Source organism: Diceros bicornis, chromosome 35 (genome assembly GCF_020826845.1).
Source record: "Diceros bicornis minor isolate mBicDic1 chromosome 35, mDicBic1.mat.cur, whole genome shotgun sequence".
Taxonomy (NCBI): Eukaryota; Metazoa; Chordata; class Mammalia; order Perissodactyla; family Rhinocerotidae; genus Diceros; species Diceros bicornis.
The window spans coordinates 10,627,757-10,653,093 of NC_080774.1; the positions used below are offsets into that span (position 1 = coordinate 10,627,757).

Genomic DNA, 25,337 nt, shown 5'->3' on the forward strand with positions numbered 1-25,337 from the left:
GCATACGTTCGTGTATTTATTCACTCCTGATTCAGTATCTGTTTGTTGGGTGTCTTCTATGTGCCAGGTACAGTTGAAGCACTACTAGTACATTGCAAACAAGACAGGAGCAGTCCCTGTGCTCACAGAGCCTTTGGAGACGGTTAAAAAGTAAATAACCAACTAAGCTTTCCGATTGTGCTCAGTCTGTGCAGGTCATAGGAGGGTATGTTAGAAAGAAACAGGGTACTTGAGATGCAGTAAACAGGGAGAGCCTCTTGGAGGGAATATCACTTGATCTGAGACCTGGAGGTGGAGGAACCAGGCATCCAGAGAGTCTGGAGAGAAGTGTTCCAAGCAGAGGGAGCAGCAGGTGCAAAGGCCCTGAGGTCCTGTTCAAATTCCATGGCATCAGATCTTAATTGCATGTAGTTCAGTTTTGTCCCTGGGGTGACTAACTTTACAAAGCAGGATTAGATTTGGATTCATTTTAATTTCATGATTAGAAGGGCTTACTTATTCAAGGTCTTTTGGGGACACAAAAATGAATGAAATAGCCTTTACCCTCAAAGAATTACAGTCATGTAGCAGCCAGAAGCTGTGTATACAAATGGCTGTGCTCCAGAGCAGACATGGGCTATGACACACAGCTGAGGTGCCGAGGTACTGCAGAGGCTGGGCTTCCTTCCAGCTCGGGCATCAGGGAGATGGTCTCAGAAGGGGTTGAGTCTTTAAGGGTGAGATTCCCATGGGAGAAGATGGTGGAGGGAGGGCCTCCCGGATGGAGGTGTCATTGTGGGCCACAGTGCTGAAGTGCAAAGTGTGGGCGAGTGGGATTTATGGGGGATAAAGGCAAGTGGGGAATCGAGGGAATAAACTGGGGTTGAGAGAGGCTGGGACCAAGTCGGGAAGAGTCTTGACCATCATGTTAAGAAATGTGAACTTTATTCATTAGTTATCTTGGAACCCGTGAGGGTTCTTGTGCCAAGTGAACCTGTGTGCAGAGCCGTGTGGCGGGAAGGTGTCTGATAGCCCTGGCGGGGAGGATGGGCTGGGGTGATCCGCTGGCTGGGAGGCGTCCGCAGTGGTCGAGGTCTGGTGGCCTCCTCTCCCCGTTTCCCAGAGACCCCAGCAGTTGTTCTTTTTGTTTTCTTTCTTCTTCCTTCCTTTGGAAAGGAATGTTATGTTAAAATGTCAGAATAAACTCTGGAAGTGAAGCAGTGTGTGTGAGAGAGGCCTTTGGGTGAAGTCTGCAGGGCATGGGGGTAGTTTGGCTGTTGGAGGAGGAGTAACAAAGACATCTTAAGAGTTGGAGTCTGAGTGGACAGTGGCGCTGTGGCACAGGTCAGAAAAGCTGGGAGAAGATATGCAAGGTGGTAGGGCTTGAAGCATCTAGGTGCAAGATGACAGGGTGATGACAGGGGCGAGGAAAGAAGAGGACCAATGCGAGATGAGTGTGGAGGGAGACATGAAGGGATTTGATGATGGTGTGAGTGAGAGGTGCGGGCGGCGTTCAGGATGACCGCCCGTGTTCTCGCTTGAGCAGTGGGGTGGATGGTAGTAGATCTGAGGAGGGAGGGAGGATGAAGAACCACCTCCGGAACACGTCAAGTTTGAGATGCCTTTGAGACATCCAAGCGAAGATGCCGGGGAGGCCGGGATGGAGATTGGATGAGGAGGGGAAATGGGATCCAGAGCATCGTGGATGGATTTGGTCGATTGTGGGACAGCTCCTCTGTGGCAATAGGAGGAAAAGAGGAGGAGGTAGCCGCAGATGCCGGTAGAGGAGCTGAGATGGATTTTCTCTATGTTCTCCATGAGGCATGAGACAAGGCCGTCAGTGACATTGGAAGGGAATAATAAGAGATGAAATATTTGAGGAAAGTGGGAAAAGTATGAAATAGTAACTTTGTAGAGAAAGCAAGAAATCCGGTAACTATCTAGGCAGTGCTGAGTGCCCTGTTGACATGGTGAACGTGAACATTTAGTGACGCTGATCACCTGGTTGTGTGATTTTTCTCAAGGACACTGTTCCTTGGGTTAAAAACAGAGAAAGTGGGTGGTTGGGTTTGTCCAGGCTCAGGGCTTTGCCTGGTGGGTGCAGTGGATGGAGAGCAATTGTCAGGACAGCATGTGGAATCCGAGCTGGTTAAGGGGGCGGCAAGTGCAGGAGGAGGCAGGTGGAGAGTGGAGGGAGGCTCAGTGGTCTGGTGAGCTCCCTGAGGTGGTCGGGGGCCTAACAGGAGCTGGAAACCTCGGCGGTTGTGGTCCAGGGTGAGATGTTGGAACTTCTGGTGTCAACGGGGGTGCCGTTCTTCTGATGGTGGGGAGAGGGTGGAGGTTCAGTCTGTTGCAGAGACTGTGAGAGGAACTGGACAAATGTAGCTGTCAAGCAGAAATGAGAGAGAGATTTAGAGGACATTGGACAAAGATTCCAGATAAGTTTTTCTTCAGTTTTAGTGATCAACTGTCCGTCTTCTCGCTATCAGGTGTTTCTGAGTGGCAGGTGGATTTTTCTTCAGTTTTAGTGGTAAACCATCCATCTTCTTGTTATCAGAGACTTTTGAGTAGCAGGTACAGGGAACGTTGGTGTTTGGTTTGTGTTTTGCACCCTTGGATGCAGATGCTGACATGGGACCAATCATTTCTCCAGAATTGCTGGTCACGTGTTATCTGCTTTTTGTGGAACATGTTGCATTTTTTCTTAAGTGCTGTCACATGATCTCATTTAAGCCTCTTAACCGCCTGGGAAGGAGGAGTCGGGCAGAGACCTCCGTGGCCATTTACCAAGGAGGAGGAGCACAGGGAGGCTGGGTCTCTCTCATTCCCTGACTGACCTGTGTAGCCCCCTGATGTTTAGTTGACCGGTAACACCAAGAAAAATCTTTTTTATGACATCAGCAGATTAAATGCATGTAATTCAAGAAAAGATCTTAATTGTGGTTCAGATTCCTTGGATATCCTGAAAGTCACTGGTGGTGGACACTGGTCTAGTTTCTCTCTTTTTTTAAATTCCCCTTTAGAAATATGGCTTAGCTCGGATTGTCTCCAGATACTGGAGACAGTATATGGGAAGAAGATGTAGCAGTGCTACAATGACCTAATCTGGGTAGACCCAGAACGTGATACTTTTTGGTCTTCTGTAGTCTGAGTACCATCGTTGACCTTTACGAAGGATCCTTCTCCTCAGAAGAGCGCAGTGTGCCGAGTCGCTTACTGTCTGCTGAGCTGTAGCTGTGTGTCTCGTTGGTTTTGTTTAAGTCTCACAATGGTGTTGTGAGAGAGAAATCATTATTCCCATTTGCAGAGGAAGAAACTGAGGCTTAGAGATGTCCAGGGGCCACAGTGAGTGTGAACGCTGGGATTTGGGCCTAAATCCAGCCATCTGATTGCAAAGCCTGTCTTCTTATCTAACTTAGCACTAAACAGAAGTTTAACATATCATGATATGACAATAAAAGCATGTGTGTTAGAGGAGGGGAGGAGGGCTGGGTATAGAAAGACAGAGAGGAGCACGTGTCTTGAGAGAATCCCTGTTCCCATCTGGTGGGAGGAGAGCTCCAGGTCCCGGAGGCCTCAGTCGCCTCCCGAGTTGAGCTACTCACCGATGAGGAGGGATGGGGACATTGCCTGCCGCTGATGATTCGGAGAAGTGATTCAAGCTGTAGTTTCCTGAAGAAACTAGACATCTTCATTCTCATAACAGAGGCAAGTGTTGCCTCCGGGATTGCTCAGCCAGACCCAAAAGGAGAAGAGATCTGAGAGACTCATGAAGAGGACCTTTAAATGGAGTGTGAGGCGATTCTGTGCCGACCAGCTGCATCAGCTCACATAGGATCTGGGAAAGATGGGAACCGGGCAATTCCTCAACCCCTTGATTTATTTAATTCTTTTCTGGTTTTTCTTGGCTCTACTCCAGGGGAATACGGAGAGAACGGTCTGGCAATACCACTTTCGGACCTGGCCAGACCACGGAGTGCCCAGTGACCCCGGGGGTGTGCTGGACTTCCTGGAGGAGGTCCACCATAAGCAGGAGAACATCATGGATGCTGGGCCTGTGGTGGTTCACTGCAGGTGAGTAGCCCCTCTCTGTCCCTGTCTACAAGCACTCAGGGCTTGTTTTTACCTACCCACCCCCAGCTCTTTAACTGCGGGAAGAATTTATTCTCTATTTGAGGCCTGATAAATTGCTTCAAGGGACACTTTGGCCCTAAAGTACATTTCTCATAGACCTTCCAGGCCAGCCAGGTACTGGGGGTGGCTAGGCAAAGGGTGGTGACCACAGTCCTTATTCTCAAGGAGTCCTTAGTCGTGTTTGCTTGGTTTTCTTTTTAATTTAGTAATTTAGGATTCATCTCTTTGATTGTGATTCTGTTCTCTTCTACCATAGAAATAAGAGATATTTTTTCCCCTGACAATACACTTGTTTGTTTCAAAAGATTCAGACCACTCCCCACCCAGGCCTCTGGAAGCCATGCCCATGGCCTCTGCATCAGAGTTTGCAGGCTGCTGGTGCCCAAGTTTTGGGCTTCATAACTATACTGGGGAAAGTTAGGTTTCCTAAATCTCATTCATATGTTGGGCAAGTAGATGTGTGTGCAACTTTCCTTGTTCAGTGTTTTAAAAGCTACTGTTTATTGAATACTTGCTCTATGCCAGTCTCTGAGCTCAGTGTTTTTCATACCTGATTCACATTTGATCCTCACAACAACCCTGTAAGGTATGCACTGTTATCCCCATTTCACAGATGAGGAAACTGAGGGTCAGAGAGGGGAAGGGACTTGCTTCAGGCACATGGTTCTGGAGGAGCTGGACTCCCAGTGCAGGATGGACTGAGTCCCTGTGTTCTTTGCTAATATGTTTTCAAATATAAATAGACAATCTAAGTACTCCCCAGAGCAGACATTGTTTCTGTTGATGTTAATGGCTTGGTTTTGAGTATAAAACCCCCATGAATGACTCCATTGTGCTTGCTTTTTGTCCTTCTGCCCACAGTGCTGGAATTGGCCGGACAGGGACGTTCATTGTGATTGATATCCTTATTGACATCATCAGAGAGAAAGGTAGGTCATCTGGAGGGCAGAAGCTACAGTTCCCGTTTTTAGTTTATGGAAAGAAAGTGCTAGTGAAAATAGCCTGGGGAAGAATTTGAATGTTAAAAAATGTTCACAAAAATCTGGGCTGAAGACTTCAACTTTGCCAGAGAACAGAAATAATGCTATTTGAGCTTTTGGCATAAAACGAAGCCTAGGAGCTGTGGATCCCACTGCTGTAGTCTTTTGTTGAGTGTGCAGTGGTGGTCTCTACCCAGCCACTTCATCCTTGCTGGCGGTATGGGGTGGTGCTGTTGGAAAGGGAGGGAATCCTCATCTCCCACACTTCCTCACGTGATCTTCTGGGATCATTGGTATTGTCAGAAGGCCCGCGCCGTAGCCCTTGGAACACGTTCGGTTAGAACACTGAAGACTGCATGTGCTTTATCTCTGAGTCTGCTAAACGTTGCGCACTAAAGCACTTCACCCAGGCTCTGCAGTTTCTCCTGATGCTTCGTGGTGCTTGCTTTGTAGGCGTCGACTGTGACATCGACGTTCCCAAAACCATTCAGATGGTGCGGTCTCAGAGGTCAGGGATGGTGCAGACAGAAGCTCAGTACCGGTTCATCTATATGGCCGTCCAGCATTATATCGAGACACTACAGCGCAGGATTGAAGAAGAGCAGGTACTGAGCCTGCAGGGCTGGTGTGCGGATTTTCATTTTTTTTTTTTTTGCAACAGCTTGAATATGCTCTCCTTTTGAGCAGGAGGACAGGCTCTGATAGACGACTGTCTTTATTTGGGAATGGGAAACAAGTTCTCAATCGGGAAGAGCTTCTCTGGAAACTGATTATTTCCCTACTTCACAGCTCTGATTTTTCGGAAGGGAGGGGCACCATGCCGTTGTCCCGGCCTGACAGATTGGGGAACTGACACACAGAAAGGTTAGAACTTTCCCAGGCTCACATGGCAAGCTTAGAACTCAAAGCCTCGAAGTTTCCAGCTTGTTCCAGTTTTGATCCAGGCCATATTTATCCTGATTCCATCTCTTGAATGAATGCTTCACTCCTCATAGCGCACGGTGGTTTGAACCGCCAATTCGGTGGAGTTGGAAACAGTGAAATTTCAATTTTAATAAGCCGTGCATAATGAAGAAGAATGTGGGATTGGAGCCTTTCCATTTGAAGCTATTCATAACAGACACAAAGCTGAGTTAATTAGGAGTTTGCTGAGATGAGGGAAAGGAGGAGACTGCTCTTTTGGGGGAGCTGTGCTTATCTCCCTCCCCACCCCCACCCCAGCCCTGTTGCTATGCTGCAGATGGGGTGGTGTCTAAACATCAGTGATATTTGCCTGCTTTACCCTGTTTACTGCCTTCCAGAGAACTCAACTTCTCAAAAGGGGAGCTAAGCTCTTCTCAAAGTGGGCCATGCCACCTGATTGAAAGATTTCTTACCTGGCAGAATAGCAGCCATGTTATCCAAGCTTGGTTAGCCAAAGTAGGACACTTGGTAATTAGTTTAGTAGGTTCTCAGTCCACACAAAAATACTCACTAGACTGTTTGATTGTACAAAAACGTCTTCAGAAACAGTGCATGTGTGTGTACATGAAATGTACACATATATATGGAGTGTAAGGTCAAATACTTAGCAAGTGAATGGCTTTGAGCTTTAGTGCTTTCAATCTGACTTTGGGTTACTGTCAGTGCCATGAAATATTTAGATGGTTACCATAGGCTATTTCGTATTTGTCTTGCGGTTATACTTAATTTGGTCCAGGAATAGTTAAAGCATAAGTTGCCCAAAGAGAAGGATTCCTAGTAACTACAAAGAGAATGCACAGTTGGTGCAAATTGAAAAATATTCAGGGATATCTTGAAACACATAATCTAGTCTTGCTCAGAAAAGCTGGAGAAAAAGCTCTCTTATTTCATTCAGAAGCTTTGGTTTTTATCCTTGTTTTAGAGAATTTAGGGACTTCTCTTCCCAGCTTTTATAGCACTTTAGATCTTCTCATTACCATATGGTCTCTCTGACCCTAAATCTGGAGTTGTAATGTGGATTTAGGAACTGTTTAAAAAAATCTTTATCGCTGCCTTTTTTTTGGTTGGGGGGGGTGGTGGACAAAAGCAAAACATGTTTTTTAATAATTTAAGTATTACAATATATAGAATACAGAAATTGAATGTCCCTGGCAATCCTACCCTACTAGTGCTTGTGTGCACGCAGGCATTCATTCATTCACTCATTCAGCAAATACTTTTTGGGTGCCAATATGTACCAACACTGTCCTAAGCTCATTAACTACTATTTGATATATAAGCCTTCGTATTTAAAAAAAATGTGTAAGCTTAGATTATTTATTTTTAAAAATGGGATCCTGTGGGGGCCAGCCCCGTGGCGCAAGCGGTTAAGTGCGCGCGCTCCGCTGCGGCGGCCCAGGGTTTGCTGGTTCGGATCCCGGGTGTGCACCGACACACTGCTTGGCAAGCCATGCTGTGGCGGCGTCCCATATAAAAAAAAGTGGAAGAAGATGGGCACGGATGTTAGCCCAGGGCCAGTCTTCCTCAGCAAAAAAAGAGGAGGATTGGCAGTTGTTAGCACAGGGCTGATCTCCTCACCAAAAAAAAAAAAAAAAATGGGATCCTGTAATATGTAGTTTTCTGCATTGTACTGTTTGATTCAGTGTAAGAACTTGCTACCTGATTTCGTGGTAAAGTTAAAAGTACTTTCATTTAGTAGAAGATTTAAATGGCAAACTTAAAAACATTAAACCCACCTGATTTTTAAATTAAGCAAGTGAACAAAAGTCATTCAGGATAATTGGTTATTTTGAAATACAGTCATTTCCAAAATTATGAAGAGTTAAGGACTTTGGGAGTGAAAGAATTTGCTAGAAGGATAAATGAAAAAAAGAAAATGACAGTCATGGGTGGAGAACAGTGGGGAAGGGAGTAGAGAAATAGAGACAGCGCTGCGACAGAGGAGATGCAAAAACGGAGGTGGGAATCCAGGGGAAAATGCAAATGAAACAAGATGGAGAAAATTCTCAAGTTTTTATAAATGGTTCTTCTCACACTCTGCCATTTACTTGGAAGTAGATTTCTTTGTTCACTTCCATGTATAGTATTAAAAGATTATTTTTATTTGCAAAAAACAGTATATAGAATTCCCTTTACCCAGCTTTCCTGACTGTTAACATTTTAACACACTTAATCATTTGTTCATATTCTCTCTCTCCACATGTATATATAATTTTTTAAGTGAAATGTTTGTAAGTTGCAAACATTTATGCCCCTTTGCCTCTAAATGCTCCGATGCGTATTTCCTAGAAATAAGGACATTCTCTTATATAACTACAGTAAAATTATCAAAACCAAGAAATTAACATCGATCTAATATTATTTTCTAATCTATAGACCATATTCAAATTTTGCCAATTTGGCCTCCTCTAATATCCCTTAAGTGGTCCAGGGTCCCATGGTGCATTTAGTTGTCATGTATCTTTAGGCTCCTTTAATCTGGAACAGTTTCTCATGACCTTGACATTTTTTAAGAGTTCAGGCCAGTTATTTGATAGAATACCCCTCAATTTGGATTTGTGGTGTGGTATTTTCTCTTGATTAGATTCAGGTCATGTATTTTTGACAAGACTGTCACAGAAGTGGTGTTTTGTCCTCAATACGTCACATCAGGAGCACCTTCTGTTGATTTGTTTCATTACTGGCGGTGTTAACTTGGATTCCTTGATTAAGGTGTTGTCTGTCAGATTTCTCCACTTTAAAGTTACTGTTGTTCCCTTTTTAATTAATATCTTGTAGGTAGATACTTGAGACTATATAAATAACGAATTTTTAATCATACTTTTTACTTATTAGTTGTACATTGTCACAATTCTTTTTTTTTTTTTTAAGCTTAACTTCTTTTTTTTTTTTTTTTGTGAGGAAGATCAGCCCTGAGCTAACATCCATGCCAATCCTCCTCTTTTTGCTGAGGAAGACCAGCCCTGAACTAACATCTATTGCCAATCCTCTTCCGTTTTTTCCCTTTTTCTCCCCAAAGCCCCAGTAGATAGTTGTATGTCATAGTTGCACATCCTTCTTAGTTGCTGTATGTGGGATGCCGCCTCAGCATGGCTGGACAAGCGGTGTGTCGGTGCACGCCCTGGATCCGAACCCGGGCCACCAGTCGCGGAGTGTGCGCACTTAACTGCTAAGCCATGGGGCCGGCTCCCGCAGTCACAATTCTTGCCTGGAAAAATTACTACTGTGACATTTGCCCAATGGTGATTTTCTGTTTCTATCATTTCTTTTCATTTATTAGTTGAAAACCTACTCTAAGGAAGAGCTTTCCCTTTTCCCTTATTTGTTTATTCATTTATTTATGTCAGAATGGGTTATAATCCATTTCTATTATTTATTTTGTTCCTTAAATTGTCCCAAATTTGGCTAGTAGGAAACTTTTCAGGTTGGTTCCTCTATCCTTTTGATATGTTCCCATTTTTGAGCACTTCCTTACATCTTTTGACGCCACGGGATGATCCAGGGTCATATTGTACTTTGCTATTTTTCAAAGGAGCCCTGATTATTTTTATTCAAGAGTTGGTATTTTGAAGCCAAGATCTGAGTACTGGGTGTGCTTATTTGTACTGGTATAATATTCTTTGAGTTGGTAATTAGCTAATTAATTACTGCTCTAGTTGAGTTCTCTCTATATAACCTCCCACATATATGTGCGCAACTCTTCTTCTCCCCTCCACTAGTTTTTTTAAATAAACTCTTTATTTTGGAATAATTTTTAGATTCACAAAAAGTTGTAAAGACAGTGTAGAGATTTCCTGGCTACCCTTCATCCAGTTTCCTGTAATGTTCACATCATACATAACCATTGTATATTTATCAGAATTAAAAAGTTAACACTGATGCATTGCTACTAAGCTCTAGAGTTTGGATTTCACCAGTTTTTCCACTAATACCCTTTTTCTGTCCTAGGATCCAGTCCAGGATCCCATATTGAGTTTAGTCACATGTCTCCTCTGATCTGTGATAGTTTTTTAGTCTTTGCTTGTTTTTCATGACCATGACACTTTTGAAGAGTGCTAGTCTGACATCTTCTAGAATGCTCCTCGATTTGGGTTTGTCTGTTTTCTCGGGATTAGACTGGGGTAATGGGTTTTTGGGAGGAGTGCCATGACGTGAGTTGTGAAGTGCCCCTCTCATCGCTCGGGGGCCCCTGATGACAACATGGCCTGGTGATGTTAACCTTCATCACTTAATTTAGGTGGTGTTGGCCAGATTTCTCTCATTGTGTAATGACTCTTTTTCTGTTTTTTTTACTCTCTTCTTTGGAAGCGAGTCATTTAGTGCAGACCATACCCAAGGGAAGGGAGTTATGCTCCTTTTGGAATGGGTGGTAGCTACATAACTCATTTAGAATTCTCTTGTAAGGAAGATTTGTCCTGTCTCTCCGTTTATTTGTCCAATTGTTTCTTTTTTTGTTTTTGTTTTTTGTGAGGAGATCAGCCCTGTGCTAACATCTGCCAATCCTCCTCTTTTTTTTTTTTTTTGCTGAGGAAGACTGGCCCTGGGCTAACATCCCTGCCCATCTTCCTCCACTTTATATGGGACGCCACCACAACACGGCTTGCCAAGCGGTGCATCGGTGCGCACCTGGGATCCGAACTGGCGGACCCCGGGCCGCCACAGTGGAGCACGCGCGCTTAACCGCTAAGCCACGGGACGGGCCCCAATTATTTCTTTATATCAGTGTGGACTCGTGTGTTTATTTTACACTTTGGGTTATAATCCAGTACTGTGCTGTCTGTGTTGTTGCTCAGATTGTTGCAGCCTTGGCCATTGGGAGCTTTTTCCGGTTGGCTTCTGTGTCCCTTTGACTTGTCCCTATCCTTTCATTTTTGTGCACTTCCTTACTTTCTGGCACGACAAGGTGCTCCAGGCTCATCTTAGATTTTCCCTGTCCTAGCCCTAGAATCAGCCATTTTTCTATGGCGCCCTGGTTCTGTTTATTAAAGACTGGTATTTAGAAACCAAGTTCTGGGTGTTGGGTATGCTCATTGCTGCTGGGTATCACTGCTTCTAGGTGCTCTCAGCAGACAGAGCTAGGAGACGTACATCTGTATACTAATCCATGTGTACACATACACCTGTAATTGTTTCCGTATCTGTCTGTTTGTATATAGATTAAGCTAAACCTGAGTTGGGACTGATGTCTGAGTTTTGTCAGGACCGCAGGGTTCATTCTTACCTTACCTGTTCTTGTCTGCAACTTTTATAACTGGGAGAAACCTGGCTCCCATGGTCTATAATTTAGTTACTCATTTGTTCAGCCCTCATATACATGTCAAGTAGTTTTCAGAATTGCTAACCAGTACCCCTGTTAGAATCGAATTTACCAAGTAGGCAACTCTTCGTTGAAGGAAATAATTCCACATCCCCTAAGAAGTGTCCTTTAAGCTGCAGTATAGAGACTTGGACAGTATTCTCTCTGAGTGAATCATACTATAGGACAGAAGTTACCTTTAAAAATTCTGTAATCACAACTGAGCCATGATAGAAACATAATAGGCTGTGTTTCTGCAGGCTGAATTTAAGTTGTTGCCAGCAAGACTTAAACTGGCCTGCTCTGGCACTTAACCATTCATTTTATTGCACATTTTGTTTGCTACTATTCCTTTAAGAAATATCTAGGTGCCTTTTGTGTTCCAGACACTGATTAGATGCTGAAGAGGTAACAGAACAAGATAGACATGGCTGTTGCCTCATGGAACTAAAGTTTCACCAGATGGAAAGTTTGAATTAATGTGAGGCCAAGCCCCCATTTGTCCTATTTTATTTGTTTCCCTAGATTTGTGATTCTTCACATATCTTTCCTACTCTCCTTGGTCCAATAAAAAGGCTTTTTCACATTTTTTCATTTGTTTATTCATTCCTGCGTTAATTCACGTGGGTTGTACTATGTGCCAGGAACTGTGCCGGACCCTGGGAATATGAGTAGTCCTGTTCCTGAAGTGAAAATAAATCAGTATAGTTGGAGTAGAGGGAGTTGGAGAGGGGGAGCATGGGGTGTGATGGGTGGGACTGCAAAAGTGATCAGACACCAGATTTTGAGGGGGCAGGGCTTGCAGGCCACACTAAAGGAAACGGGAAGTCACTGAGAATTTTGAAGCAGGAGAGTAACATAAAAAGATTCTCGTTTTAAAAAGAGGGCCCTGGCTTGATGGGGAAGAAGTGGTGGGCTCTAGGCATGAGCAGCTGCAGGGGGACCAGTGTAGGTGAGAACTGCTGATGGTTCGGGCAGGGTGGGCGGGGCCCACAGTGAGCACAGAGAGAAGGCAGCACCCGTAAGATTTCTTGATTAGATGTGCAAGGAGTCAAGGTGCTTGTAATCCTGACATTTGAACCCAGAGCACACTAGACCAGTAATCTTGTGCTCCATAACCTAGACAAGAGAGTTTTCATTTTATCCTCTCTCCTGCTGTTGGATGTTGGGCTTTTTTGTAATTTAAGGTTTAAGAATGTAACTGGAGTTACTTCACATGGAAAGATATTTAATACCAGATGACTTTAGAGCTTCATGGTTGGTCCTTCCTCTCAACCTTGGCTGTGTGTCAGTTGGCAAGGCCATAAGATTTATTATAAACATTGCAAAAGACTTAGTAACTATGTTATGTCGTTGAACTCGGGTGGAGGATAGATCAATTTCAGATCATTTTTTAGGTCTCTGGAACAAATTTTGCTCCACCCCCCAACAACAAAACAAAGCAAAATGACCCATATCCCTTGAGAACTTTTTTGATCTATAAGACAGTCTGGGCTGTCACCATAATAAGAAACAAACCTGTCTGATTTGTGAATCAGTTTTATTTCTTGTTCTTCCTAAATAAGCTAAAAAGCTCCAGAATTTTTATGCTTTTCCTTGAGCTACTTTGATTCATTGAAATAATTCATGTCCCATTTGTATTAATTATCCTTCATTAGAAAATTCTTTTGTAATCACTTTATGTAGAAATATTGATTTTGCTTTTCAAGAAAGTCTTTCGTAGGGAGGGAGAAATGGGGAGTTGCTGTTCAATGAGTATAGAGTTTCAGTCATGCAAGATGAAAAAGTTCTAGAGATCTGCTGTTCAACAATAGCATATAGTTAACAGTATTGTACTGTACACTTAACATTTTGTTGCGAGGCTATAGTTCATGTTATGTGTTGTTTTACCACAATTTTTAAAAAAAGTGTTGAGTAGAAAGCAAGTTTATCTTCAGTTTTTATTTTATATTTGTGAGTTTTATTTTATTTTATTTATTTTTTTAATTTTATTTATTTATTTTTTCCCCCAAAGCCCCAGCAGATAGCTGTAGGTCATAGCTGCACATCCTTCTAGTTGCTGTATGTGGGACATGGCCTCAGCATGGCCAGAGAAGTGGTGCGTCGGTGCGCGCCCGGGATTGAACCCGGGCCGCCAGCAGCGGAGCGCTCGTACTTAACCGCTAAGCCACGAGGCGGGCCTTGTGATTTTTATTTTAAAAAATGAGTTAAGATTTTTAAAACTTTAGAATGTTTTAAAATAAGTAATGTTCTCTGCCAATTCTTCCATTAATATTTCACTTTAAGTTATATTGTATCTTTTTAAAAATTATTTTTTATATGTCAGTGTTTCAGTGCTAAAAATCTACGGCTGCTATTCAGAGGTAATTATTCATAAAGCCTTTAGGTTTTTAAAAGTGGTTGTTTAAAAAATTAAAATTCTGTAGAGACTAAACAAAACATTTTCTCCTTGGATTTATATTTGCAACTTCTTCCCTAGACTATAAGTTCTGTAACAACTGCCTCATCAGTTAATAAGTTGATATGGCTGCCTTAACAGAGGCTAAATAATAGTGGCTTAAACAAGGTATAGAAGCTTATTTCCCTTCTACGGAAAGTCGGAGTTGGCAGGCGATTTGGGGACGAGGGGGTGTAGGGCAGCTGTGCTCCATGGGGTCATCCAGGGACCCAGGTGCATTCTTTCTTGTTGTTCTCCCGTCCTGTAGGATGTTTCCTTTTGCACATGGTTGCAGATAGCATGGGGAAGTAGAGGGCAGGCAGCTGCCTGTTAATGTAGGAGTCAAACTTTTTCTGTAAAGGGTCAGGCAGTGAATCTTTTAGGCTTTACAGGCCACATAAAGTCTCTGTTGCATATTCTTTTTTTTTCTTTCTGTTTTTAACAACCCTTTAAAAACTGTTCAACTTGTAAGATAGATAACTGTTCTTATCTCACAAGCGTTATAAAAAGGCTGTGGGCAGAGTTTGTCACACAGGTCATTAGTTTGCCAACCCCTGTTTTAAGGATGTGATGCAGAAATTGCACACTTCCTCATCTGTAAAATAGGGTTAATAATAATATCTATTTCAAAAGGTTGTTATGAGGATTAAAATGAGATAATAGAGTCAAATAGTGCCTGGCACAAAGTTAAGTGCTTAGAAATGTTAACTGTTTTTATTATTGTAATAATTGATATTTAACTTCATCTGTGAAAGAGAATTAGCACATTTTTCTTTTGCCTCCTGATTTGTGACATGATTTATGGCATTTATATCTATAATTGCCGCAGTAGTTTAATGTTAGCGCTGTGTTTAAATCAATACCCTAGTCCTTTTATCATGGTTTCAATTTCTCTGAATTCTTTATTTTGATTTATCTCTGTTGGCTAGATTTCCTTATCTAGTGGTTTAAAAAAAAGATATTGTATTCCAAGTTTCTGCATGCTTGAAAATGTCTGAACATTGACTTTGTGTCTAAAGGATAACTTAGCAGGGTATAAGATTATTGGGTCATCTTTTTTCCCCACAGGATTCTTCAGAATAACGTGTCTGTGTTGAGGTCTCACGTCAGTTTGCTTATCCCCCCTTATATGTGACTGACTTTTTCTGCCTGGAGATCCAATCCAGGCAGATTCTTTTTTTATTGTTAATATCTGGGAGATTGATTGTGAGCTTTTTCCTATGTTATGTACCCTTTTAGAATGCAGATTCGGACTTTTTTTGTTTTAAATTTCAGAAACATTTTCTTGCGTCATGTCTTAGAATATTGTTTCTGTTGTGTTTGTTCCCATCTTCAGGAATTCCACTATGTGTATCAAATCTCTTATTTGCTTTCTCCATTTATGTATTTTATTAATGGACTTTTGTTAGTATGTTTTCCTCTAACCTGTCTACAGTGTTCCTTTCTAGGTTTTCACCTATTTTATTTTTTGCTGCCTTTAATTGATTTGAATTTGTAGTATTTCTTGTTTTTTCTTCTGTTTCTTTCTGATGCTTTGCTAGCTTGTTTTTCATCTTCTCTCTTGTCTCATAATCTCTCACTTGAGCTCTTTCTTGAGAAAACTCATGTCTGTGATATTGATGCGGAAATATTTGTCTTTCTCTCTTCCTCTTTCTTTGTTTAGTTTCTTTTGTGATGTGTTTTTTCCCCCTGCCTTTTGCTTATTGTTCTCTTTCTCCTTTTGGTGCCTTTCCCCCAACCCCCATCTGTATAGAGGTCCTGTGCTGACCCTTCCATTACTGAATGGGTCCATAGTGAGGGGAGGCAGGGCGGCCGAGGACGTCCACAGCTTTGATTGGGGCTTGTTGTCTCAGATGCCCTGTCACCTGTGCCCTGGGAGCACATCCATGTGTTGGTGTTCAAGGGGCCATTGTGACTCCCTGCAAAGCCTTTGTAGTCAGAGTGTTAATAGTGCTCCCTCTTACCCCTGTTTCCCCTCCAGTCTGCCAGAGCTAAGAGGGTGCTGGTGGACAGCAGAAAGGGCCCTTCAGAAGGTGGCCTCTCTGCCGTGCTGAACTGCTCTCTCCAGGCTTGCCCCGCTTCTGTTGGCCTGCGCAGCTCACCCACACCCCCAGGCCTTTCACTTCTGTGACAGTGACCTTCAGGGGTTTCTTTTTCCCGCTGTGTCTGAGCAGACATGTGTCAGTTCTTAGCTACTTCTTTGTTTCGGTCCAGCTCTCACAGGATTACAGCACAGCTGCTTTATGGTTTGTAGATGGGATTTGTAGCATCCCCTTGTTTTATGTGTAATAAGATTTTCCACTTTTTATTAGCTGTTTTTGGTGAGTTTTGAATAAGGAGAGAAAAAAGAAACTTCACTGGTGGATTTAAATTTCTTTTATGCTTGGGGCCGGCCCTGTGGCATAGCGATTAAGTGCGCGCACTCCACTGCTGGCGGCCTGGGTTCGGATCCTGGGCGCACACTGATGCACCGCTTGTCAGGCCATGCTGTGGCAGAGTCCCATATAAAGTGGAGGAAGATGGGCACAGATGTTAGCCCAGGGCCAGTCTTCCACAGCAAGAAGAGGAGGATTGGCATGGATGTTAGCTCGGGGCTGATCTTCCTCACCAAAAAAAAAAAAAAATTCTTTTATGCTTTACATTTTATTTTGAAAAAATTTAAAAGATACGGTACCACACCTATAATTGACCATTTCATTTTGTCACATTTCTTTCAAGTCTTTTTTCTCTTATAAAAGTAATCAAGTGTAACAGGTACAGCTGAGATTCCCTTTGATCCTCACCCCCAGTTGCACCCCTCATCTCCACCCTTGGGACCCCAAGGCAGTCATTAGCCTTGCAGTCTCTTTTTATAGTTTAAAATACAAATACAGATATCTGTACACAATATATAACATTGTTTATATGTTTAGAATGTTTAGCCAGATGGTATCATACTATTTTATTGTTCTGTAATTTGTGTTTTTCCACTTAACATTGTTTATGAAATCTGTTTTGATACACACACACACACACACACTTTTTGACGTTTCTCTTCCCTGTTGCCTATTATTTCATGATATGAATACATCGCATTCATTTGTTCTTGGCGGACATTATTAAGGATAGCATGTCACTGGACGTCCTTGTACAGTTCTTTTAGGCTTATGTGTGTGAGTTTCTCAAGAAGTAAATGTGCAAGGTTGTAGGATATATGCTTTTTCATTACTGCTAGATACTAACTAGTTAGTACTGCCAGTCCTGACTGTGCATTGAAGCGATGGCACCCGTTTACTCTCACCAGCAGCGAGTGACAGTTCCCCACGTGTACGTCAGGGGGATGCCCTTTCTAATATTTGCTGTTTCTTGAACAATCCTATAATGAAGGCAACGTTATATAACGATGATAACCTGATGGATTAGATTTTCGGAATTGGTTGTGAATTTAGGTGAAATTAGGAGTAAAAGGTGATAAATCATGTAACCGGGAGCCCTACCAAATGGAGTTAGAGCACTCTGCGTCTGAGATGTGATTACATTCTACTGGTTGTCTTTGCCACTTTTTTTTCGGAGTATCATTAGAGCCAAAAATAAAGTTTTAAAGGTGCTAGGGTCTTTTCTGGGGTGGAAGGGGTTAGGGAAGATATGATAAAGTGTATTATTGTTTCTGATAAAAGTGCTGCCGTCTTTTGTACCTGTGTGCCATTTTTACTTGGAGTGAATTTATTTCTGGAACTCTTTTCCCAGCTGTTTACCTGAAAATCATTAAATATGTTGCAAGTGAACTATGAGATGATTAGATGCTAATGTGATAATGAAAGTATGAATTCTCTCTTACCTCAGAAATGGGTACATTTGGTTTAATACAGTAAATTGTTAATGCATGACTCTCTGTGCTTTTGAATTGTCTGCTTCAAAAGTACGTTTCATCCATATGGGGTATTTACGTTGAGGAGGTGAATTCACTAACATTTGGTCAGCATATCAGTATTCAGGTCCACTCTGTCTGTCTATCTCTCTCTCTCTCTCCCTCTCTTTCTTTTTTGGTGAAATGGTTTTTTTGCTTCTTTATTCCTTTAAAAAAGTCACAGTTCATTATATATGCAATCTTCACCTTTCAGAAAAGCAAGAGGAAAGGGCACGAATATACAAATATTAAGTATTCCCTAACGGACCAGACAAGTGGAGATCAGAGTCCTCTCCCGCCTTGTACCCCAACGCCATCCTGTGCAGAGTAAGTAGTAATGAAGGAAATTCTTTTTACCCGAATATTATCCTGTAGAAAAGCTGAAAAACAACAAGTCTTTGCAGTGCACACCTTTCACTGGTGCACATTATTGTTGCCCAACCGGTTAGTGAGTGTATCAGTGGCTATCTAAACTCAATTTTAATTTACCTAAACTGAAGGCTGATTGCTCCACCAGCTGGGATTATATGGGATTATAAGTACGTCAGGTGGTGTTCTCTAAGAAGAATCTAATTGTTCTTTTGATGGGATGGGGATTGTTGCAGAGGTAGGTAACACCCTTTTTTTTTGATGTGTTAAGACTTTTTGCTAAGTAAAAGTAAATAAATTGAGGGGCTAGCCCCATGGTATAGTGGTTAAGTTCGGCGCACTCCGCTTCAGTGGCCTGGGTTCATGGGTTCGGATCACAGGCGTGGACCTACACCATTCGTGAGCCGTGCTGTGGCGGCAACCCACGTACAAAATAGTGGAAGACTGGCATAGATGTTAGCTCAGGGCTAATCTTCCTCAAGCAAAAAAAAAAAAAAGAGGAGGATTGGCAACAGATGTTAGCTCAGGGTGAATCTTCCTCAGCAAAAATAAATGAATACATAAATAAATAAATTGACCATTAGTGTGTCAACATAATCATGATCTGATAATTTTCCACAGTCAACAGAAATCTACTTCAGGTGTTTAAACCAGGAGTCAGCAAACTACAGTCCCCAGGCCAAATCCTGGCCACGGCCTGTTTTTGTACAGCTCATAAATGGTTTTCAATGGGTCATTAAACAAACCCACAAAGAGTAATATATGCAGCAGAGATTGCGTATGGCCTGCAGAGACTAAACTATTTACCCTCTGGTCCTTTATAGAAAAACTTTGCCAACTTCTTGTTTAAACTAAAATGTAATAGGAAAACATTTGATAAATTGATTATGTGAATAGCAGTTGTAAGTTATTATTTTTCTATATATTCTAAAGTCAGTCTCTGGTATAACATTTACTTTTTATTTTCCCGTAAGAGTCTTATTTCTGTTTGCTTCTGATGATTTTTAGACCCCTGCTGACTGTAATCCTCTCTATAAATGTTTTAGATAGCATATATGAGGTTTGTATTTACATTTGCTTTCTATTTAACATTGAAGTGAAATTATATAGTCTAAGTATTCTCCCCACCAAACTACCTGTTCCTTCTGCCTGCTTTTTTCTTCCCCAGTGGACTGCTAGGGAAAGTTGATATTTTAAATTGCTGTCTGCAGTAATTTGCAGTGGAACTAGCATGTCAGGCCTCTGAGTCCTTGCCAGAAAGCTTTCCCCATGTGTTGGCACAGCAGAATCAGCTCTGACGACTGCCTTATTACCAGTGGCCTGCCTGTGATGGACAGGTTCTTGGCCTCTCCATTCCCGTCGTCCCGCTTGTAGGGTGCAGACCTAGGATACCCGGACCCCGAGCCCGTCTGCTTGTTTCAGCTTGCCCCTCAGGCTGGTGCCCACAGCTCCTGGGCTCCTCGTCCTCCCGGACTGCTCTGATCTCCACTCCCTGATCAGCAGAACGGAGTCTGGCCTCTGATGCATTGGCCGTCCGCCCCGGGGCCCTAAACCACCCTTCAGCTTAATGCTTACTGTTCCCCTTCATGTAGCTAGTTCAAGCTAAATGCACCTACGGTTCCTGCCTGACTGCTCCTACACACTCACCCTTCTGGAGCTTTTGCCTATTCAGACCCCTCTACTCGAAATGAATACTGTTCCTTTCTACATGCCCATGTCCCACCTCCTTCAAGGTCTAACTCAAATCCCTCATCATACAGGTCTCCCTTGCTCTGCCTGCCTGGAAAACAGCCCGCTTTCCCCCACACCCCAGAGCACAGGGACTTGAGGCCCCATTTCACTTGTAACTTCACAATTCTATTACATTTACATCTTATATCCCTTTCTAGAATGCCAGCTCCTGGGGGCAGGAACTATGTCTGCACTGTATCTGGTCCCTGGAGCATGTAGCATGTACCTCATAAATATCATGGAAGCTTAAACAGCAGGGTCTGCATTTTGTTCATGCCTTCTTTTCAGAATGAGAGAAGATAATGCTAGAGTCTATGAAAACGTCGGGCTGATGCAGCAGCAGAAAAGTTTCAGATGAGAAGACCCACCAAGACTTCAGCACAGAAATAGGTATTTAAATAGAAGTGCTGTATCAGTTCATTGTTTATAACATTTGTGGCATTTTTACGCAGGCAAATAATTCATGAGACTTTTAGCAAAGTGTACCGTAATTGAGTTTTACAAACCAGCCTCCTTTTTGCTGACTTTGTATTTCTTTTTCCAAGCTGGATTTGTTGTAGAGTTTAAGCATTAAAACCAAATGCAGAATTAATTCTTTGAGGGCAAGGTTAGCACTTACTATAGAGACATGGTTGATATCACTGTTCTTGCAATTTTTATTAGAGTTGGTTAACCAAGTTGTGCTGGGAGATGCTCTTTAGGGATCTGGGAAGCATGGGGACCCAGCACTGGATGGTTGGAGTCAGGATGCCCCAGTTGGCCTCTGACTAGCTGTGTGACACAGGGCACTGGACTTCCCAAGTCTCCGACTTGCTCAACTCCACGTTCCTTCCAGCTCTGTTACTGGGAATTCACCTCCCTCGTATGTCTCCTCCCCGTCAGTCATCTTTTTAGAGGTGACCCAAGTGTGTGATGTGTGTTTAAAAGATAAATCAGAAACTCATAGTTTAAGCATTTCATGTTGAACTTCCCATTTCAATGGGTAGTATATTTAAAAGCTTTAAGTCTATTTTAAAATGTTGAATGCCTTGCCAAACTTTTAGATGTATGCTCCTAAAAAATTCTAACTTATTTTTCCCCCAGATGTGGACTTTCACCCTCTCCCTAAAAAGATCAAGAACAGATGCAAGAAAGTTTATGTGAAGAATGAATTTGAATTTGGAATTTGGAAGGCTTGCGTTGCTGTTGACTACCTTTTGATAAGCAAAATTTCAAAGCATTTAAAGACCACTGTATTCTAACTCAACAATACCTGATTTCCAGTTGCTCATTTCCTCAGATAAGAAGAAATCATCTCTACAATGTAGACAATGTTATATTTTATAGAATTTTATTTTATAGTGAGGAAGCAGTTACATTGTGCTCTATATTTTGCAGATGGTGGTGATTCAAATTCCTGTTATTGGCATTTTTTTTCTTTCTATAACCTTAATAGATTTAATTTTTTTCCTCTTTGTGGAGGATGATGGGGCACTTGTAAGAGGAAAAATGATTGGGGAAAATTCAGTAACAACATCCTGTAGAAATGAGGACAATTTCATTTATCATCATCCATCCCGTAGTGGATAATGCATTTTGATGGCCTCTTTTTATGGCTAAATAATAGTTAAGCCAATGCCCCAGACTGTCAGAAGTTGACTGTCTACCTGTGCATTGCCATTAAAAACCCATGGGGAAAATATCGTGGGAACTTAGGATAGAAAGCATGTCTTATTAGCACATGACCAATTACTGTTGAGCCTGTTGACTGAGAAGGTGGTGGGAAAACGTTTGCCGTATTTTCTTTTCATTTGAGTAATTGTCTTGTATTTAGAAAAAAATGCATCTATGGATAACGAGTGTTTTGGTTATCAGTTTTTACTGACAAACCACCCCAAAACTTAGTGGCTTAGAGCAACAGCTTTTTTTCCCTCACTGTTCTTCAGTCTGGCCTGGGCTCAGCTGAGCTGCTCCTCTGCTCGTCTTGCTGGTGTCACTCATGGGGTCGGTGGGCTGGCTGAGACCCTGGGGTGGCTGGGCCTCTCTGTCTGCATGTAGTCCTCCAGTCTCTCCTTCTCCGTGTTATCTTTCCAATGGCCTCGCCAGCAGGGTGGCTGGACCACTTACATGGCAGCTCAGAGCTCCGAAGGGTATAAAGCAATAGTGGCCAGGCCTTCTTAAGATTTAAACCCAGAACTGCCACAGCATTGCTCCTACTCCCCTCTGTTGATTAAAGCAAGTCACAGGCCCAGCCCAGGTTCAGGAAGAGGGCGCTACATGAGGGCATGAAGTGGACGTGTGGTTCATGGGGGCCCCCAGTGTAACAGACTGTCAGAACCAGTGCCGGGGAAAACACCTACAGTTAGCAAAAGTAGAAGCTGCTAGTGACCTTGAGAAGCTGCTGCTGATAGCTGGTGTAAGCTGGAAGTCAGGCTGAGAAACAGGACCTTCAGGAGGCTTCCTGCACCGGTTCTGCCGGCTCTGAGCCTGTTTTCTGAACCGTCATATGGGAAAACTGGTCTCGTAAGGATGGATGTGTTTATGGGGCGGAGCATCTGCAAGCAGGACCACCCCATCACCGTGGCACCCACAGAGGGAGGTGAACGTAATGCTTCCTTTGTGCTCCTGGTTTCGGCCAGGCCTCACACGCTGCCAGTCAGGCTGCAGGAGAGGGAGCAGGCCTCATGAGGCCACTCAGCAGATGGGTTAGCAGCAGCTCGTTTTGGTTTTAATCGAGCAGTAAGATTTGCTAACTTTCTACCTGAAGTGCCTTTTCCAAAGACATCCCTCTTTGCCCCGTGTTGATCATCATGCAGTGAGTGTGTTTCAATTAAACTATCACTGGTTGACTTTGTAAAGATAATAAAATGCTATGGCAGCTCTGCCATTAAGTCCTGGTCTCCTTCCTGGGATTCTTCTTGCTTTTGCTCCTGAAAGGAAGAACGAGATCAGCCCTGGTGGGAGTTTCTTCCCGAGGTCTTTACCTCCTTTCAAACCCTGAGGTAATTTCATAGGCAAATGTACATTGATCCCCACCCCCCATATCCATTGAACTTAGAGTTGCTTCAGAACACAGGTGTGGCCTGAAGGTAACTACCTTATTAGAGGAATGTAAAGACTACTGTCTTCTTGTCAAGCCTGTAAAGAAAGAGATTCCAGTTCAGTATTTGCAACAAGGCTCGTGAATCCTGTTCTTCTCTATTTCATCGTCATGTTGAATGGTCTCCGTTTTGCCTTGATTTCATGGTAATGTTTTGACCCTGGACGTTGGGGGCAAAGTCTTTCACCAGCACGCGAGGGTCTGATTGTACAGGTGTACCTGCTGCGTCATTGTCTCTGCCTGTAGCTTAAGATCAGCTGTTTCTGCACCTGGAACGGGAGCACCTGATCTAGGCTGGCTTTGTTTGTTACAGGATGTTGGTTTCCTTTAGATTTCCCTCCAAGAAGTCTGCAAACCATCTTGTTAGGTCAGCTTATGCCAAGACAGGGTTGTAATAGTCCCCAGGTTGCTAAGGTTTGTGGTGTGTTTGGTAAAGGGCGATTGCAGGTTCTCAGATGAGGTTACTCTACACGGGATGGAGTCAGGCAGAGGGGCTGTGAAGATGTGGGGAGCTCGAGGTGCCGGTTTAAAAAATGGTGGAAATGGAAGTTCCAAAGAGGTGGTTTCTGAGGAAGTCAAAGGGCCCAGGGCCAGAGCAGTCAGTAATAGTTGAATCAGGTTACCTAGAAAATAGGTCTGGTAGAGACATGTATGCAGTCTGCTTCTGGGTTGCTGGTAGACATTAAATTTGCACAATATCCCATAGCTGGCTGAGTATTTTAAAATTATAAGCATAGGATTTTATATTTGGGGTGAAGAACTTGTCTGGCACGTGGTATTGGGGTTTTATAAAAAAGCCAAATTTCAGAGTCTTAATAGCTTTTTTTAAAAAAATAAAAAGACACCTCATATCCAGTGTGTGGCCCTCCTGAAAATTATGGTCATCTCTCCCATTGAAATCAATGACTTTTCAAATGTGGCTAAATGAGGATGAGAAAATACATGTACGACTTTCTTAGTGTTTGTGCATTCTTTACAGAGCACAATTGCTTTGGAAGAGCCAAGAAAATCATCAAGATTATTTTTAGGGGTTATCTTACTGGGGATTTTAAGAACTAATATAACGTCCTGGGTTATTTCTAGTTCTGGGGAATGTGGAAAAGTCTGCAATTGTGAAGTGTTTTGTTGTAGCTTATTAATCCATAAGGGAAACTTAGGCTGTAGACAGAAGTACAAACCCAGTACAGTTTTTGTTTTCTGTATGTTGTAGGGGGAATAAAGTTTTATATAGCAAGCACATGGCCTCCCTGATTTCAAGATGCCTTTATTAGGACTTGTACTCGCCCTTAATTTTGTTGAAATCTTTTTCCCTCTTCCTCTTGAAAAATAAGTTCCAAAATATAGTTTGTCGTATCTTCTTCCATCATTACAAAGTTTGTTCTTTTTCACGATGGGCAGTTCACACAAGGCAAAAATAGTAAACAGTTGGTTTTCGTGTGTTGTATAACTTTGCTGTGTATCAAACTAATTTTTACAAGTTTTCATCCTAAACCTCAAATCATGTAATTAATAATTTGCCTGTTTATTTATGACCTAATTGTGATTCTTTTATTAATAAAAGCTAATGGAAAAGGATCCTTTATTAAGCTGATGACTAGACCTACATTTAATTTCCTGCAGTATATGAAGTATTGTACCAGAGTATTAAAAGATATGTAATATTTTATTGATAAATCTATCCTTTAAAAGGAATACGTTTTAGGATGTCATCATTTTGATGTGAATCATGTAAATGTTGATAATATACACTGTTTATTATACATTTAGTGTTTCAAGAGATTCACTTAATTGCCTTTTTGCCCACGTATATTATGTAGTCTATTTGCAATTGTTTTAAAAAAATGACATTAAAAGGGTAGTTTATGTAGAGAAACATTAGTGGATGTTAATTGTCTCCCCACCTGTATTTATGGGTGTTAATTCAACTGCTTTGCTAGTTGCAAAGCCGTATTATCAGAGTAAAAGTGTATTTGTAAACTGTATGGGAACTAAAAATTAGGAATAAAACCATTTTCTTATATTATGGTATTTGTCATTTACTTCATCAGAAATGTCAAGGTAAAACTGGGATAATAGGTCACTCAACTTCTTATACTGGCAAAATGCTGACATTGAGCAGCTCTCATCTAGAAGGGAGTGTGGAATCCAGAAGAGATGAATCAGTTCCTCACGCATTTGTTGAGTGCCTACTCTGAATGGCTGTGGAAGACAGAAAGGGAATTCTGTTCGGAAGAACTTATGAGTAAGTAACGAATAAAAAGTATATCTGTGTAAAATATACAGGAAATGATTAGAAAACATACAGAGCTGAATGTGAGTAGAACTGGGTGGGGATATGAAGTACAGATATGATAGAGGAGGTTTGTGGGAGGAGTAAATTATGTGCTACGGGATGTCAGCTCCTCCCTTTCAAGTAGCTTCAGGCCACATACAAACAAGGCCTTGCCTCTTCTGACAACACTGCATTAACATTGGCAGAAAGC

General features: G+C 42.3%; 1 protein-coding gene across 1 annotated transcript in view; it reads left to right on the forward strand.

Moving 5' to 3' along the window:
• Positions 1–24,877, forward strand: part of PTPN11 (protein tyrosine phosphatase non-receptor type 11) — an 89,479-nt gene extending 64,602 nt beyond the window's left edge. The window contains exons 11-16 of the mRNA XM_058531456.1: positions 3,899–4,053; positions 4,975–5,042; positions 5,547–5,698; positions 17,890–18,002; positions 20,064–20,165; positions 20,859–24,877. Of these exons, the coding sequence (XP_058387439.1) occupies positions 3,899–4,053; positions 4,975–5,042; positions 5,547–5,698; positions 17,890–18,002; positions 20,064–20,133 (558 nt within the window). The 3' untranslated portion in view covers positions 20,134–20,165; positions 20,859–24,877. The remainder of the gene's footprint in view (positions 1–3,898; positions 4,054–4,974; positions 5,043–5,546; positions 5,699–17,889; positions 18,003–20,063; positions 20,166–20,858) is intronic.
• The last annotated feature ends 460 nt before the right edge of the window (positions 24,878–25,337 follow it).